The 16,398-nt window shown below is 43.1% G+C and overlaps 1 protein-coding gene across 1 annotated transcript in view; it reads left to right on the forward strand.

The window, feature by feature from the left end:
- Window positions 1–16,398, forward strand: part of NOTCH2 (notch receptor 2) — an 85,024-nt gene that overhangs the window by 58,443 nt on the left and 10,183 nt on the right. The window contains exons 18-29 of the mRNA XM_032696456.1: window positions 1,805–2,006; window positions 4,559–4,712; window positions 5,479–5,663; window positions 6,500–6,632; window positions 8,690–8,935; window positions 10,854–10,966; window positions 11,514–12,043; window positions 12,787–13,134; window positions 13,380–13,522; window positions 14,316–14,526; window positions 15,142–15,238; window positions 15,744–15,912. Of these exons, the coding sequence (XP_032552347.1) occupies window positions 1,805–2,006; window positions 4,559–4,712; window positions 5,479–5,663; window positions 6,500–6,632; window positions 8,690–8,935; window positions 10,854–10,966; window positions 11,514–12,043; window positions 12,787–13,134; window positions 13,380–13,522; window positions 14,316–14,526; window positions 15,142–15,238; window positions 15,744–15,912 (2,531 nt within the window). The remainder of the gene's footprint in view (window positions 1–1,804; window positions 2,007–4,558; window positions 4,713–5,478; window positions 5,664–6,499; window positions 6,633–8,689; window positions 8,936–10,853; window positions 10,967–11,513; window positions 12,044–12,786; window positions 13,135–13,379; window positions 13,523–14,315; window positions 14,527–15,141; window positions 15,239–15,743; window positions 15,913–16,398) is intronic.

The following is a 16,398-nucleotide window of genomic DNA, read 5'->3' on the forward strand; positions in this document are numbered from 1 at the left end:
ATCTTTTAATGCTCACAAACTGGATGTGGTTTAGCAGTGTTGAGATAAAATCTGAGGTCATTCTAAAGGGGGAGGTGTGGAACTGAGCTAAAAAGCTCAGCAGCTGGTCCTTATATAAATGGTTCATGTGGTAGTTTTAAAAGCTCTTTGAGAGTTAACCCTGAGATTCCATCATCTGCCTCCATATTTACTTTAAGCTTCGTTAGGATTGATGTAAGTAACTTCAGATTCTCAAATGGAAACAATTTCTAATAAAGCTTGAAATAGTTAAAAAAGATAATTAAAAAGTAGTCTGTTCTAGTCTAGTTACCAGAGACAAATTGCCTAAATGCAAAGCTCTTGGTATTCTCATGTATTTTCTGCATACCTAGAAAAGATCTTTCTTATCTTTTATAAAATTGCATTTGTGGGAGAGGAAGTATTTTAATATCTTTTTCTTAAGAACAGGATTGTGTCACTGATGAGGGTGTGTTTAATTAGCACAACAGTTGTTTAATCGAGTGAAGTATGCTGGGTGTTTTAGCAGAATGCCTGGCTCTTCCTTGAGGTTCATCCTGTTCTTGTTTTTGTTATCAGTCAGGACAGAAACCAGTCTTGCAGGTATGAATTAAGGATGTAGCAATTTTCAACGCTCTGCCAAGCTAAACCAGTCACACCTTCTCAACCAAAATTACTGGGCTATACTTAAGAGCGCTGTGGTGGTTGGCTAATTTGAATTTGGTTCAAATAGTTCTTCCGTGTCTTGTGTGAGAAGCTGCCTGTGAGAGAGTGCCACCTCCTTTTGGAGACACGTACCTGGTTTCAGTGAAACACACAAAGTGATTGACAGTTCCTCTGTCTTCCTTGCTTTGGCATGAGTGTAAACAGCAGTTTATGCTCCCTGTAAAGCAGAATTCAGCCCGTAAGACAAAGGAGGTCAGAATTTAGATACTTAAAGCTTGCACTCTTGCACCGGGAGTTCAAGGAGATGAGTCAGTGGCTTCCCTCGTGGAAATACCCTTTGACAGTGCACAAAGCAGATAACAAGCATGAATTTGGTTTGGGTACTTTATCAAACTGATTATCTTGAGTCTGATCTAGGGTTATACTCAGAGGAGCAGGAGTTTCTTTGGAAGGAAAATGGAGTCAACTTTGCATGAGGCATCACTACTCCTAACTTTCCCAGTCACTTCTCCCTAGGACACCTAATCTGGCAGAATTTCTTATGATTAGAAGATTGAGGGGAGGGGGATAATTCCTTTGATCTGAAATCTGCCAAGGCATGTATGAGTAGTTTTACAAACCAGGACTTAAGGTTCTCATGAGAAGAGGAGGAAGGGATTTAGCAATACCAATACTTTCACATAATTTCAATAAAGAACATGCTTGTGTTTTGCATGTTGTACAAGCTTTTTCCTTGAGAAAACATACCTCTGACTCCTTTGAAGCTTTTAAAAAGGGCCAATTGTTTTGTTTCTCATAATTTGTAATACAATTGTAATTTGTAATAAAATTTATCAGTTGAGCAAACCACACTCAGTACTGTTTGTGGTCACATTGAAGCTGGGAAGATTTCATTAAATAAGTTACATCCATCACTAATGGCTCAGTAAAACCCTGCTTTACTTTCTTTGCCTGCTGAGATAAAAGACGGTGAGCTGGAGTCTCCTTGGATTGCTGTTATCTGATTTATGCTTCTTCAGAAGAAACTTAGCAGCGGTCAGAACATCCTGTTATCTGGTTTTCTCTCTTATTTCACTCATGTTTATGGCTGTGAGCTAATTGCATTTTGTCTCAGCTTACCATTCTTCCCCCTCTCTTGCAGCTCCTGTTTCAATGGAGGCACTTGTGTGGATGGAACCAATTCCTTCACCTGCCAGTGTCCAGTGGGGTTTACGGGACCCTTCTGCCTCACGGAAATCAATGAGTGTGATTCCCATCCTTGCCTGAACAGGGGCACTTGCGTGGACAGCCTGGGCACGTACCGATGTATATGTCCCTTGGGTTACACTGGCAAGAACTGCAAGGTGGGTGAGGTTTTGCTGCCTGTCTTGCACTGTTGTTTGAGCTGTCCAACAGAAGAAGTGACAGGGATAGATCTGAGGTCTGAAACAAGGCAGAGCTCTTGTTCTCTCTGTTCTAGTAAGAGGTGCTTGGCCCATGAGTTGCCCCTGTTTGAAACTGGCAATCGTAGAATGGGTTGGAAGGGACCTCAAAGGTCATCTAGTTCCAACCCCGCTACCACGTGTGCTTGTTCACAAGGAGGATCAAAATGTTTGGTTATTTACGAGGACAGGTATCACTGGAACTTTCTAGATTAGTTTTCTTCTTAAATGGAAAGCAGCTTTTAGCTTTGCAAATGGCTGCATTTCATTTGAAGCATAAAATTGTCCTGATTGAAGACAAGAGCCATGCATTTAAAAAAAAAAACCACCAAACAAGCACAAAACAAGAAGCAGACTATCAGTCTGATTAGCAGGACTTTAATTTAACTGGTTCATTTTTTACAGGGAGATGTAGTTAATCAGGGTTGATTGTACATTATTTTTTTTTTCATAAGCCAGAAAATGTTTTGGGGCAGTAAATGACATGATTGTCCTGTTCACAGCCTCAATAAAAATCTCTACCCTTACTTGCACACTAAAGTTCAGGCAATTTACTGTTTTCCACAGTTGAGCATGGGAGCTGCAAACCCTGTATACTGTAAATGACTGACTAGTACCTATTAAAAACTCTAAACTTGGCGTATCACAGTGGAAACAGAATGCTGTTTCTCAAATCAGAGTTCTTTCTTTAGTTTCTATTCTTATCAAAACAGCAAGAATGATTTGAGACTATTTCTACTTTTGGAACAGTAAACACTATATTGGCTTCCTTCACCAGCAGTCTTAAGTGCTACCATTTAAAAAAGAATTGGTGAATTTCTTAAACTACTGGAAGACACGACATTTTAGTAAGAATTTTGCAACTCTCTTTTGTGCCAACAAGTCTTTGTAAAACAGTGAGTGTTGGAAAGAAGCATTTTAGTGGCAGTGGGGGAGGTGCTTTTCCAGAAGTATGTTGCTAGACATTAAATTGTCAGGTCTGCTTCTAGGTATTGCTAATGGAGGAAGTGAATGCAAAGTAATGAAGTGATATAAAAAAGCAACCCCTCTGCTACCCTAATTATGCATTCCAGGCACACCACTTAAACCTCATTGGGAGAATTAGCATTGAGAGTGATCCTGAAGTACTGTGAAGTTCAGTAGTTCCTCTTCTGTTATGTTTGCTTTGTTTTTACTTGAGAAAAGGATTAATGTTCCTGTCCCCAAATTAAATTGTGGATTCTCAGAAAGTCTGCTTTATGTTCGGAGAAACTTGATCGTAATGTATTACTCATTCTATACAAGGAATCAGAACTTTCTGAATTTATAAGTACTACTCAAAGCTCTATTGCAGAGATTTATAGATTACAGCTACACAGTAGTTCTTGTCTTAGTGGTAAACTGGCTTGACCTAATTAGCAAAGCTAAATAAGCAGCACGAAATCAGACAAAGATTCATAAGTTTTAGAATTTGCATGTAAAACAGTCAGTTACTCATTACAAATGCAGAGGCTCAGTGTTTTTTCTTCTTCACGCTCAACTACATGTGATAAAACTTAATTCCAAGTTTCTTTTTGGTTGCCTGTGAAAGCACAGATTTTTTTACTTTAATCTTTGTGAGGAGACAGTTTGCATCTGAAAAGCAGAACTTTCTGCAATTGAAATTGCATTTTACAGCCAAAATTCAGTACTACCCACTTAAAAAACCTCATCCCTCCCTCAAGTCAGCTTGAAATGAATCAAATAGCTGTATTAATTTGAAGATGAAGTGCTTAAAAAGGAAATTATGGTTAGTGACTGGTTTATATTATGTCAGATAGAGTTATTTTGGGTCTTTACTCCACTTTCATATGATGATTTACTGAGTTATAGGCTCTTTGTTTGGAAACCTGTTATTTATACAAGGAATCAAGAAAAGCAGTAGACCTTAGCCCATCTTCAGTTCATAAAACTGTTGTGGGGTTTCAGCTGAATCCCAGAAGACAGAAAAATTCAGACCATACTAGAGCAAATGAGGCCAAAAGCAGGTATGATAAAAAGGAAGAGCAAAGATGAAAATGTGGAACACATCTGTCATCCTCAAAAGGCAGTGAAGATAGGAAGTTTGGGAAAAGAAGGGGCACCTGTTACTCCAGTTACCTGTTACACCAGTAGCTGGAAGCCTCCTGCTAATGTGGAACTAGAGGCCTAGTCTGAGATAAAACTGAATTTTCTCAAACCCAGCCAACCCAGGATCAATCTCCATAGGAAGGTGTGAGGATCAGCTTACTCTTTAAATAATGTTGCCATCTGGGGTTTACTCCTGTGTGCATTTGCACTTTCCTATGGATGTGAGACTGCTAGTGAAGCACCTGGCTTAGACTTGGGAAGTACTGTCCCGTTCTTTCCAGTGCCACGTGGAACCAGTATTGCAGACCTTCCTTTGTGTCTTGAACTTTTTCTCTGAGTAGTGTTTCCTCCTGTGCCACATGTCATGTGTTTTTTTTTCTTTGCAGACACTTATGGATCTGTGCAGCAAGTCTCCCTGTAAGAATAAAGGCACATGTGTCCAGACTCTGGCCCAGACTCGCTGTGTCTGTCCGTCTGGCTGGACTGGTGCTTACTGCGATGTGCCCAATGTGTCGTGTCAGGTGGCAGCTTCACAAAGAGGTAAATGAGCATCCTCTGTGCTTTAATTGAAAACATTTCTCCATGCATCATTAAATCTGCGCCTCCTTTCCCCCTACACCTGTGGACAGACACAGCATGCACTGGAAATCCCAGAGAGCTTTACCCCTCTACATGGTTGATCACAATCACTTCTTGTGTTTATTGCACCTTGTAACTCATGATCTCTGTAGGTATTTTTGCAGAAAACGCTCGCTTCCAAGTGCACTATTTAGCTATATAGGTTATACCATGCCCCCCAAAGTAGTAAATTTCTGCTTTAGATGATGTACATATGAAAGATCTGGTTAAAGTGCATTTTGTCCAGGAACGTGGCTTGTAGCCCAGGGAGATGGACAGTGTCATGCCATTTTTTGTCCAGGAAATCCAAACAAGTAGATTCAGTGTCAAAGGAGAAGAGTGTCAGCCTCCCATACCTTTTGCAGACATTCTAGGTACAAACATTGAGCCTTTGTACAGGAGCAGTAGTGCTTCAGATGCATATTCACCAGCCAGTGATAAAAGAATACAGCAATATAAATACTTCATGGCAGTGTTGGTGCCCATGATCCAATGAGGACAGAGCAGTGACTTCACTTGGAAGCAAATTTTGGTTCTGATCCACTGTAATTTAAAGAGTAACTCTCCAATTTTTAAGGTTCAGCTTTTGAGTTTGTTGGGTCTAGCCATATTCACTCCTGGCTGAGCTACCAGCACTGGCAGCAAGTGTGTTTTATGTGTTTGCTCACTTTATTTAACTTCGTTTCAGGAGTCCCAGTGGACCAGTTGTGCCAGCACTCTGGTCATTGCCTCAATGTTGGAAACACACACCACTGTCAGTGCCAGGTGGGTTACACGGGCAGCTACTGTGAAGTGCAGCTGGATGAGTGTGACTCCAGCCCCTGCCAGAATGGAGCTACCTGCCGGGATCACCTGGGTGGATACCAGTGCGAGGTAAGGCATGGGGGTTTAGTAGGAAGAGGTCTGAATATTTAGGGCATTGTAATGCAAGGGAATCAAAAGAAATCAGAAACACATGCAAGTGGTAGAATAGCTTCCAAAGAGGGGATGGAAGCAACTTGCACTTGGAAGAAATTTTTTATTTGGCTGTAGCAGAAGCAGTGCTCCTGAGAGGTTTTTAAGAGTGAAATAAGAGATATGATTATAAGGAGCTGTGGTTGCTGGGCATTTGAACTCTTTGTCTCATTGGAGGTGGAGTTCTTACCTGGAAAGACTTTTTTCCTGAGTTGTGGTTTATATTAAAATACATATAAAATGCATTAAAGGAATATTCTATTCTCCCTATTGGATGGGCAAAGTATCCCTTGCCTCTCAGGGTGGGAAGTGCCTTCCACTGCTTTCTGTTTCTTACAGCTGATGCAGAGAGCAGTGTAGGCCATGAGATTATGGTATATTAACCTTCCCAAGCCTTTCAGAATGGTAGAACACCTTGGAAGCTCATGCCCAGAGGGAAAGGATGAGTTTTATGTAAACCTTAAACCAAAACTACTAAGACAATCTCAGTGCTGAAGGGTATCAGGATTTGATTGCTCTGTTTTGCAGCGAAGCCACTCGAATTCAAACATGCAGAGTGCTGTTGAGTGTCACATGGCCGAGTTGTGTGCTTAAGCTGCTGGCTGTGCTGCCCTTGAGATCACTTGCAGTTGTTTAGCTACAAAGGCAGTCCTAATCTATCCCATTGAGGGCTCCTTTTGTCTGTGTTAGCCTTTCTCAGATGTCTACTAATATATCTTTTAGAAGATTATTCACACTTATTTCTATGCTGGCAGTGTGTGGCTGGATACCAGGGTGTCAACTGCGAATATGAAGTGGATGAGTGCCAGTTTCAGCCCTGCCAGAACGGAGGGACATGTATCGACCTTGTCAATCATTTCAAGTGCTCCTGTCCACCAGGAACTCGGGGTATGAAGCTCAGCAATTAAGTGAATATTACAAGAGTGAATTTTCCTTTCTGGCCACTGGTTTCGTGACACAGAGTCTAAAGGGAATGCATTATGTTCTTTGAAGAATGTTCCCAAAGTACACTGAATCCCTTGAGATACATATTTGTTCTTTAAAAATAAATGCTACTTTTTCCCCCTTTTTTTTCTTTTAAAGGAATAGGTCATGGCAGTGTCCTTTGGGAATGTATGATCCATTTTTGGCAATGGGGATGGACGAGATTACCATTAAGGTCTCTTCCAACCCTGTTTGTTTTGATATAGTAAATCCAAGGTTTCTTTTTTTGCTAAGATGCTATGAAATAGACAGGAAATTTGTTTAGTTCTCTCGTAATTTCCAGTGTCCTTTATTTTTTTAAATTTTTGCCCTGTATTGTCCTCTGTCCTGGAGTCTTTTGTGGAAAAGAAGTTCAGTGCCTCTAGGCTGCCTTAAACTATTTCAGCAAATTCAAGCTCTTTCATTAAAAGCTACTTTAAAAATAAAAAAAAAAGTAGTCCACAGTCCTATATTGGTGATTTTCAGTAAGTAAGATTCCACAGCCTGGTTAATGTTGTGTTTCTCGAAACCTAACCTTTCACTTCCATGTTATATCTGACCTGATGTCCCTGACTTTTACCTTTGAAAATATTCAGGATTGCACATTTTAACCCATTGGTGAATGCTTTCTAACTTGACTTTTTTCCTTAGGTTTACTTTTCAAGTCAGTTAAAAATTTTATATACCTCTGAACTTACTCTTTCTTTCTGAAGTGTGTCATCTCAATGTAGGCAAAATCTTAAGCTTTGTGTCAGAACTTGATTGATAAAGTAAATATAAGTAAAATTATAAAACCTAATATATTTGCCTCCTGCACATGCACATTACTGGTTCATTCACTTTAGTGTGACTGTCAGCACATCTCCCAGTCTGGATGAGTGTTTATTTCATTGTAAATCATTACATTAGTAATTCTTTATATATTGTTCTTAATTTTATTCTTCGGTTTAAAAAAAAAAACGAAAAAAAAAAAAAACCAAAAATCAAGCTACTTATGTCACTACATTGAAGTTTGTATATATGTGCCAGTATCTGCATTGCCTGAATTTCTGTGTTGTACTAAGTCCCCCACCCTCCTTTGAGAGGTTCTGAGTGTACTATTTTTATCTTTCAGCCTTTATTTGTTGAGATTAATTACTTTTTGGATGTGACAGTTTTTTTCCAGTAAGTGAAAGGAACTGGAGGAGATTGATACAATTACTTAGGATAGGAAGACTTAGCTTTTGTCCCTGACCTAGTTTGAAATTAACACCTTACTGCTGCCAGTATAAGCATCCTCCATATTTAGTGAATGATTTTTACTTGCTTTGGTTGAATCAACAGTATTAACAGACAAAACTACTTGCTCAGCTTACCCTCTCTGTCCCTTTGTATCTGTTACACTGTGCAGTGAAGGCAAAACCAGCACCAGACCTTGTCCTTTGAAAGGGAACCCTGTAGGGAGGAGAAACTGCCCTCCCTAGCCAGTGGTGAGGGTTTACTGTAGATCCCCAGAATCCAAACTGCAGGAATCAGTGGTTTTTTGTCGGTTTGCTGTTGCTTGTTTTAATGCTGTTGCTACAAACGCTCTTTGCCCAGTTTCAGGGTTGCCTGAAGTTAAGTGCCCGGTGGCAGCTCACAGCCTTTCAAGGACAGCACAGGGCTTTTGGGCTGTGCTCAGTCACAGGGCTAAATTGAGTGCATCTTTTTTGGGTTTGATTTGGTTTCGTGTTTTTAATTAGGCCCTTAAATTAATTCAAGTATGAAAGCTGCTAAATACCAGTATGGCCTAGCACTGAGGACAGCCTGGATCTAAAACACATGCTCCCGAGGCCTGATCCGAGGCTGTCTGTCTGCAGAAGGTCTGCAATGCATTAAGATGGGATCTTTATCTGTTTGTTTCAGGGACTGTTTGTGACATGGTCTTGAAACTTGACGAGCAGTGTAGGAAAGGAGGCCATGGCACTGTATCCTCAAATTGTCCCTCTTTACTGTCCTGACAGGCCGTTTCTGTGAGGAGAATGTGGATGACTGCATTTCAGACTCAGGAGTACCCCGCTGCTTTAATGGAGGGCAGTGCATTGACCAGATCGGGAGCTACAGCTGCCTTTGTCCCCAAGGCTTTGCAGGCGAGCGATGCGAGGGAGATATCAACGAGTGCCTCTCTAATCCCTGTAACCCTCGTGGAAGTCTGGACTGTGTCCAGCTGACAAACGATTATAGGTGCATCTGTCGTAGTGCTTTTACGGGTGAGTAGTCATAAACATGCTATCCATTTCATTGTAGTGTCTTGAAAAATGGTAATTCTTTCCCTCTCTGGCAGTGGTGTTATCTAGTCATTTCGCTTTACAGTATCTTTTGTTTCCCTAACCATGCTTCAGTTTTTAAACCAGTCTTTGTTTTAAAACTTCTAAGAAATTTGGCTTCCAGAGCTGTCTCAGACAAAGGAATCTCCTGAGACACTTGACTGCCAGAATTTTTTTTTCGATGGTACTTTTCTCTCCTTCATAATTTCACATTTCTAGTATTTGGAAGTGTAACAGTTCATGTGTCACCTTCTCCATGGCTTTTCCTTTTGCGAAGCAGCATATGGTTTTTCTCTATAAATCAGTGTCATGGTATCCATAATTAGCTTTTGGCCTCCTTTTCTATTTCTCGCCCCCTTTTCTTCTTTACATTGCTGATGTGGTCAGGATGGAATACTCTGCATAGACAGGCGGGACATTCCTAGCTTAGTGATCCTTCCACAATCCAACTTTGAGTCACAACTTTGCAAGAATTTCACACTGTGCAGACTTACGTCTCACTCTCTCTAGATCTATTCTTTGTTAGTATTGCTGCTGTTCTGCTTTCTGCCTCCCACTGGGCTTAAGTTTGGTCTAATAGTCTCCAGATGTGTCTTAACTTTCAGCTTTCCATTTTCTATGTCAGTTTAACTTCCTATGTATTCAGTTTTCCTCCATTAAAACCTTTCACTTTCCCTGCTTACCAGTGACCTCTGCATGCTTTACCTTATTTTTTCTTAAAATTTAAAGATGCTGTGATTTTCCACTAAATTTGTGAGCTTCAGATATAAAGAAATCACAAAGATATACATTCATGTAGTAGTTTTTGAAAGCATTACCTAGACTGACAAAAGAAGTTCCTAAAAGAGCAGTGTGTGAGAGGAGTGGTGCTGGTGGGACTCTGATGCAGGTCATCAGATAGGATTATATTTAAGCCTGTCTGTTAAGCTTGCTTTTATTAATTATGCCTCATGTTGCTTCTGGCTCTCATGGAAGGGTTGCTGGAACTTGCAGTGTGGGGAATGCAGACCTGCTGCACCCCAGGAGGAGCAAGGATAGCTGCTATGTCTCAGACATGAAATCTGTCTGGAAATGTTAGGCACAGAGGGGGAGGATGCTTCCTCCTCTAGCTGTCTGTCCTCTGCACATTCCACATTGACCCTTCTGCCTGGGAGGGGACGGGCAGCTTTGCTGTGGTTTATGACTGAGGATGCCAGGACTCTGTGGGCCATCCTGCCCTGTCTGCTGCTGTCTGCAAGCAGCCTTGGCTGCACATGTCTGGAGACTTCTATTAATGTTTTCCTTGGGGGTCCAAGTCATACTTGGGTCATCTTCATTTTTAAAACTCTGTTGTCAGAGTTTGACTGTGGAAGCTGCTGCAAAGCTGGTCAGTGCAGTAAGACCTTCATCTGGCTGATCAGTCTGAGGAGACTGCTTGCTTCTCCTGTTCACTCATGTTGCATCTGGTCCTGAGGGTTGTTCATTATTTTAGAGTGTGACTTGCCCTCACTGAGCATCTCCCAAAAAATAAATAAGACCTAGGAACCCCCAAACTGGTGTGGTACATCACTTTCAGCCTCTGTGCCTGGTTGACTTGGAAGTGGCAGCAGCAAATTCTTTGTGCTGTGTTGTGCATGTTCTCAAGGAGGCAGACAAGGACAGCTGTCTCCAAATACACTTTGTGGATCCTGGGGTTGTGCCTTCCTCTACCACTGCTTAGGCACCTACTTAGGGAGCATGCTCCCTACCTCTTTGGAGGGGAAGGTCTCGCTGGAGTGCTCCGCTCGCTGGCCGTTCATGGGAGTGTTTTGCTTTGTGATGGCTTTTTGATGTGCACAGACACACGTTTCTCTGCTCTCTTTTCCCTGTGTCTGCATCTCAGGTCGTCACTGTGAGAGTGTAGTAGATGTGTGTCCCCGGAAGCCTTGCCAGAACGGCGGGACCTGTGCTGTTGCCAGCAATATGCCGGATGGGTTCATCTGCCAGTGTCCTCCGGTAAGCACCGTACCCTGAGACTGGATTGCCTGCCTCGGCTGTAGAGCTCCCTGGCTACAGTCTCACTAGTTTCACTGGTTCACTGCAGATGAAGATTGTCTTTTTGGTACCACTTGCAAAGCTGTGTCTTTGGACACACTTTAACCCACATCCTTTAGTTTATCTATTGAGCTGGAGAACCCAGGGCTTTCAGGTGCCCTAGGAAAGCGATGCAGCCAGTTGTTACCCCAGAAAAGTCTGCTGTTGAGGCATGATATCTGGCTTTTCTGTCTTAAACCTAGCATTAAGTTCTGACAATTCTTTTGCTGTCCTGTGTTTTCTGTGCTTACTGCAAGATTCCCCTTGTTCGTGGCTCTTCTAAGCTCATTTCAAAATGTGATTTCCTAGTTTATCCTTGAGGTTAGATCCAGAAAGTCATGGCTCCTGCAACGAGGCTACAGGAGTTACAGGGGAGAAAGAGTTTGCATATGACACCTTGCCTCCAACCCTCAGAGCATTGAAGAATAAGTTTGTGAGACTGATTGTTTTGCCTTTCCCCCCCACATAGGGTTATTCTGGAGCAAAATGTGAGTTCAGCAGTCACAGTACCTGTGGGCAAGTGAAATGCAAGAAGGGGGAGCAGTGCATCCAGACATCGTCTGGTCCACGGTGCTATTGCCCCAAGCTGTCTGTGGGAGAGGAATGCCAGACAAACACGGGTTGTGCCAGTGCCCCCTGCCAGAATGGTGGGAGCTGCCACCCTCATTCTCAGCCTCCTTACTATTACTGTCAGTGCCCTGTCCACACCCAGGGCAGCCAGTGTGAACAGCCCGTAACTTTCAGCCCGGAGCCCCGAGGATGTTTGGATTCCCAGTGTGCAGAAAAAGCAAGAGATGGCTATTGTGATGAAGACTGTAACACTCATGCGTGCCAGTGGGATGGAGGCGACTGCTCCCTGACAATGGAAGATCCTTGGGCCAACTGCTCCTCCTCATTGCGCTGCTGGATGCTTTTCAATGGACAGTGTGACGAGTTCTGCAACACACCCGAGTGCCTGTTTGACAACTTTGAGTGTCAGCCAAATAGCAGAACATGCAAGTAAGGCTTGATCCTGAGAATGGTTTTTGTGTGTGACTAACATAGCTCCTGCTAGTGCTCTGCCTGCTGCTCCCCTCTCTTCCATTGTTTCTGTTGCTGGTCCTTGCTGAAAGTTTTTGGCATCAAGGAGTTTCTGCTGCTTTGTGTACTTTTCGTCTGTTTTTGGAATTTGTGTGCTATGCACTGAATCGATAACCTGAACAATGGTAATGTGTTAACTTTCTTGATGGATGTGCCCTGCTTTCCCTGGAAATGTAAATAAGAGGCATTTCACCTTGTACTAGATTTTAATAGTACTGCCTCCTGTCCTGAATTTTGCTCCGTACCAGCAATACCTGTACTTTTATCCCAGCTGTATTTGCTGCCACTGAATGTGTTTCTAGCTTGTTTATTGTGGCAGTTCTTTCTCTTCAGTAATTTGTGATAAATGCTACAGCTTTGCTGTGATAAATTTCCTTTGGTGAGGCAGGCAGGAGGTGTTAGATATCTTAGTAAACAGAATAAGCAGTTCTCTTCCCCTGTTACCAGAATTGAACCATGGATTATTGTGCTTCCTCCTTTCACCCTGCTGGGTTGCAAGCTTTATCCTGGGGTTGCATTTCTTCTCATTGTTTCCTGATTATGAGTGTTATTTTACCTCAAATGACAGTGAAGAGCATAAGGCCTTGGCCTCTGGACTGCAGGTGTGCTGTGCAGAGCGTGCCTGTCCTCCTGTGCTGCCTGTAACCCTCTCACTGTTTTAGGTATGACAAGTACTGTGCAGATCACTACGCAGATGGGCGCTGTGACCAGGGCTGTAACAGCGAGGAGTGTGGCTGGGACGGGCTGGACTGTGCTGGTGACAAAGCTGAGAAGCTGGCAGAGGGCACCCTGATCATCGTGGTCCTGATGCCCCCCGACGAGCTGCTGGGTGATGTTCGCAGCTTCCTGCGCACTTTGGGAACGCTTCTGCACACCAATCTGAGGATCAAGCTGGACTCCCAGGGAAACCCCATGGTATTCCCGTACTACGGGGAGAAATCGGCAGCTCGGAGTCGTCGATCGCTTGCGGTCGTTCGCAAGCACAGAGAACTAGAGCAAGAGGTCATTGGGTGAGTGGATGCCTTTGTGTTCCTCTGGCCTTGTTGTGCTGGTAACTTTTGCTTGTAGGTGTGTGGGACGTTCTAGGCTTTCTAGGTCTCTAGTTTGTTTTTAAAATGGGGAAATGCAAAGTCGTTGCAACTGCCCAACTGAGTGTTGGGGTAGAAAGATTGACATAAAAGGCTGCGGTTTAATCCAGTGCTTTGGCAAAAGTTTCTGTTGCTGATTTCTGTGCCCTCTTATTGTGTCTCTGCAGCACCAAGGTGTTCCTGGAGATTGACAACCGCCAGTGTGCAGAGGATTCGGAGCAATGCTTTCACAACACAGAAGCTGCTGCAGCTCTCTTAGCTGCTCAGGCCATCAAGGGCATGTTGCCCTATCCTTTTGTGTCCGTCCAAAGTGAGTAACTGCAGAGGGAAAATCGCTTACGGAGGAAGGCAGTCATCAACCTTGGGCTTGCAAAATACTTGCTCAGATTATTGATCATCATAGTAGTGTGTCTTGCTGTTCAGCATGGTTTCTGGGAGGTAACATGTTCATCCCCAGTTACAGGAATATGTATGTGCCACGTGCTCTGAGAGGACATCTGGTTAGTAAGGCAGGGCATATAATTTGGAACCTAGTCATTTTAACATCTGTAGAAACAGTAATCTCTCATGTGCTGCAGCAGTGGTGATCTCTGCACTAAAAACCATTTATGTGCTCTAAACCATGAATTCAGTGGAAAAGGTGCCATTAGAGTCTAGTCTACCAGATGTTTTCTCCTCTGGCAGTATGTAATCCCTTCGATTTCTGCTCCCCTCTCCCTTGGTCTGAGGCTTGACTGCAACATCTTACTAGATGGGTATTATCACTATTCCTAGGTGGGTCATGCTCATGTCTCTCATATCTTCATGTAGATCAACCCTCTCTATGCTGAGTGGGGGTGGCTGTCAGCAGACAGCAGGATTCTTGAGGAAGGAGCAAGATCTTCCGTTCAGCAGTCATATCCTCTAAAAAATATTTTGAGAAACCAGACCAAGGGAAGCCAAAAAGACATGATATTCTCTTACAACAATTGCTGCAGAGCCTAAACTCCGTATAGAGACAATACACTCTCTGGGGAAGATTGTGAGTGAGAAAAGAAAGTCTAAATTGAAGATCATTGTCTCCACTTTGTTAATCTCACTTGTATTTTAACTGGAACTTTTAGGTGAACCATTGTCACCACCGAAGACCCAGTTGCTTTACCTGCTTGCTGTGGCAGCTTTGATCATCCTCTTAATCCTTCTGCTGGGCGTGATGATGGCAAAGCGTAAGCGCAAACATGGTTCTCTGTGGCTCCCAGAGGGGTTTATCCTGCGCAGGGATCCCAGTAATCACAAACGCAGAGAGCCAGTTGGGGAAGATGCTGTTGGACTCAAGTAAGTTTGCATTTAGGCCACTGACATTCTGTCTGAGTGTCAGAGGATTTTGAGAACGTGGTGTGTAAACCTTCCATCGAAAGCACTTAACCCCATAGAGAAAGCTTCCTTTTAAGCTAGAACTTTTTAGGCCATTTCTCTAAATTTTGACACATCTGTTTTGGACAGAAGAACTTTAACTGTAATGTATAAAATGCTAGTAAGGAATCTGATCTCCTGGTTATATTTGGTTTTCTGACACTCTGTTTAGTTCAGTGGGTGTGTACTGTTTGCCTAATTTCCTCCTGGAATAGGTGAGACATTTTTAGGTTGATAGGTGACAACAAATTAATATATCCAGCTCAATGCAATGAAGTTGTGACTCAAAAATAATGGAAAGTTTCAAAAGAAGAATGCCATTTATTCAGTTTTGGCTTTCCATTGAATTAACCAAGTTTGCAGTTCTAAATACATTTAATGCCACTGTTGGCTGCCTGAGATTTCTGATTTCTTGGTCTCTCTGTTTGCAAGCTGCCAAGCTTGCAAGGACTCCCCCTTGGTCTCTGCAGGGTAGTGTAAGTAGCAGTAGCAGCACCTGCTCAGCCTGCAAAGTGATATGTTCTCCTTGTTTGTTAGAAATCTGACAGTCCAGATACCAGAGGGTAACCTGGCTAATTCTGGAACAACTGAACACTGGGCAGGTGATGGTGGACCTCAGCCAAAGAGAGCAAAGGTAAGGAGAGCTCCAAGACTTGAATATCACCTGAAACTGCTAGTGAGAAATATCTGCATTAACTTCCTGAGTATGCCCCTTGCCCAAAACTTGCCTTTGCTTAGGAATTTGTGACACATAACTAATGGTATCTGAGGGGCAAATCCCCAGGTTAACACTGCCACCACAGGCCAGTGGAGAAAGGAGGTACCTTCTGTTCCAGTGTCCTCTCCCTGCCCAGGCTCTGCTGCAGCAAAAGGGACAAGGAGGTTCATGTAATGTCTTGCCTGATAATGTATGGTGGGAGTGTGAGAGCTGAGAATGCCAAACAGAGAAAAATTGACACCTTCACTGGCCTAAAACAAAAACCCTGAAACGACAAAACAAACAAAAACTGAAACATGACCAAAAAATCCCCCACAAAACCCAGGAAACGCCGTAAAAAATTAGAAAACACAAAGAACTTTCAGCATCTTTGGCCACTTGATGGGTGTTTTGAAAGCAACTGCTTATTTCCTGTGCTCAGGCTGAGGACCAAGCCCTGCTCCCAGAAGGGGATGAGCAGATAGACCAGCGCCAGTGGACACAGCAGCACCTGGAGGCAGCAGATGTCTGCGGGAGCACCTCACTCGCCCTGACACCGCCCCAAGCGGATCAAGAAGTGGATGTTCTGGATGTCAATGTCAGAGGGCCAGGTCAGTACTCTGAGTGTCCCTGTGTTCTGCCAGCCAGCCACTGATTGCCTCCCCTGTGTCCAGTGGCTGGGACTGCTGATGTTAAAAATTAAATGGGGTATCCAGGAACACCAGGAGAAATTGTTATGGTACTCAAGGGAAGCTCAATGTACACTCCGGAAAAGAAAGCTGATCATGGTCTGTAGCACATGGAATCTCATGTAACCAGGGGAAGAAGAGTTCACTTAGCAAACACCTGTAGGAACTACACCTATAAAATCTCCTTTATAACAGTGCATGCCTAAATTGTATTACCAGAATGCCATTACAGCAGAAATTTGGAATGCACAATTGTGCTGGAAATTACCCCCAACTTCTCCAGCTGGATCACTGCAGAGATTTATGCCAGACTTTTCTAAGCAGGTTTTATACCTGGGGTGTCTTTTATCTGTTGTGGAAGCAAGGATGGCCTTTTCCTGAATAAGATGACTCTTGGCAGAAAGTATA

The sequence above is a fragment of the Chiroxiphia lanceolata genome, chromosome 9, assembly GCF_009829145.1.
Source record: "Chiroxiphia lanceolata isolate bChiLan1 chromosome 9, bChiLan1.pri, whole genome shotgun sequence".
In the NCBI taxonomy this organism is placed as follows: domain Eukaryota; kingdom Metazoa; phylum Chordata; class Aves; order Passeriformes; family Pipridae; genus Chiroxiphia; species Chiroxiphia lanceolata.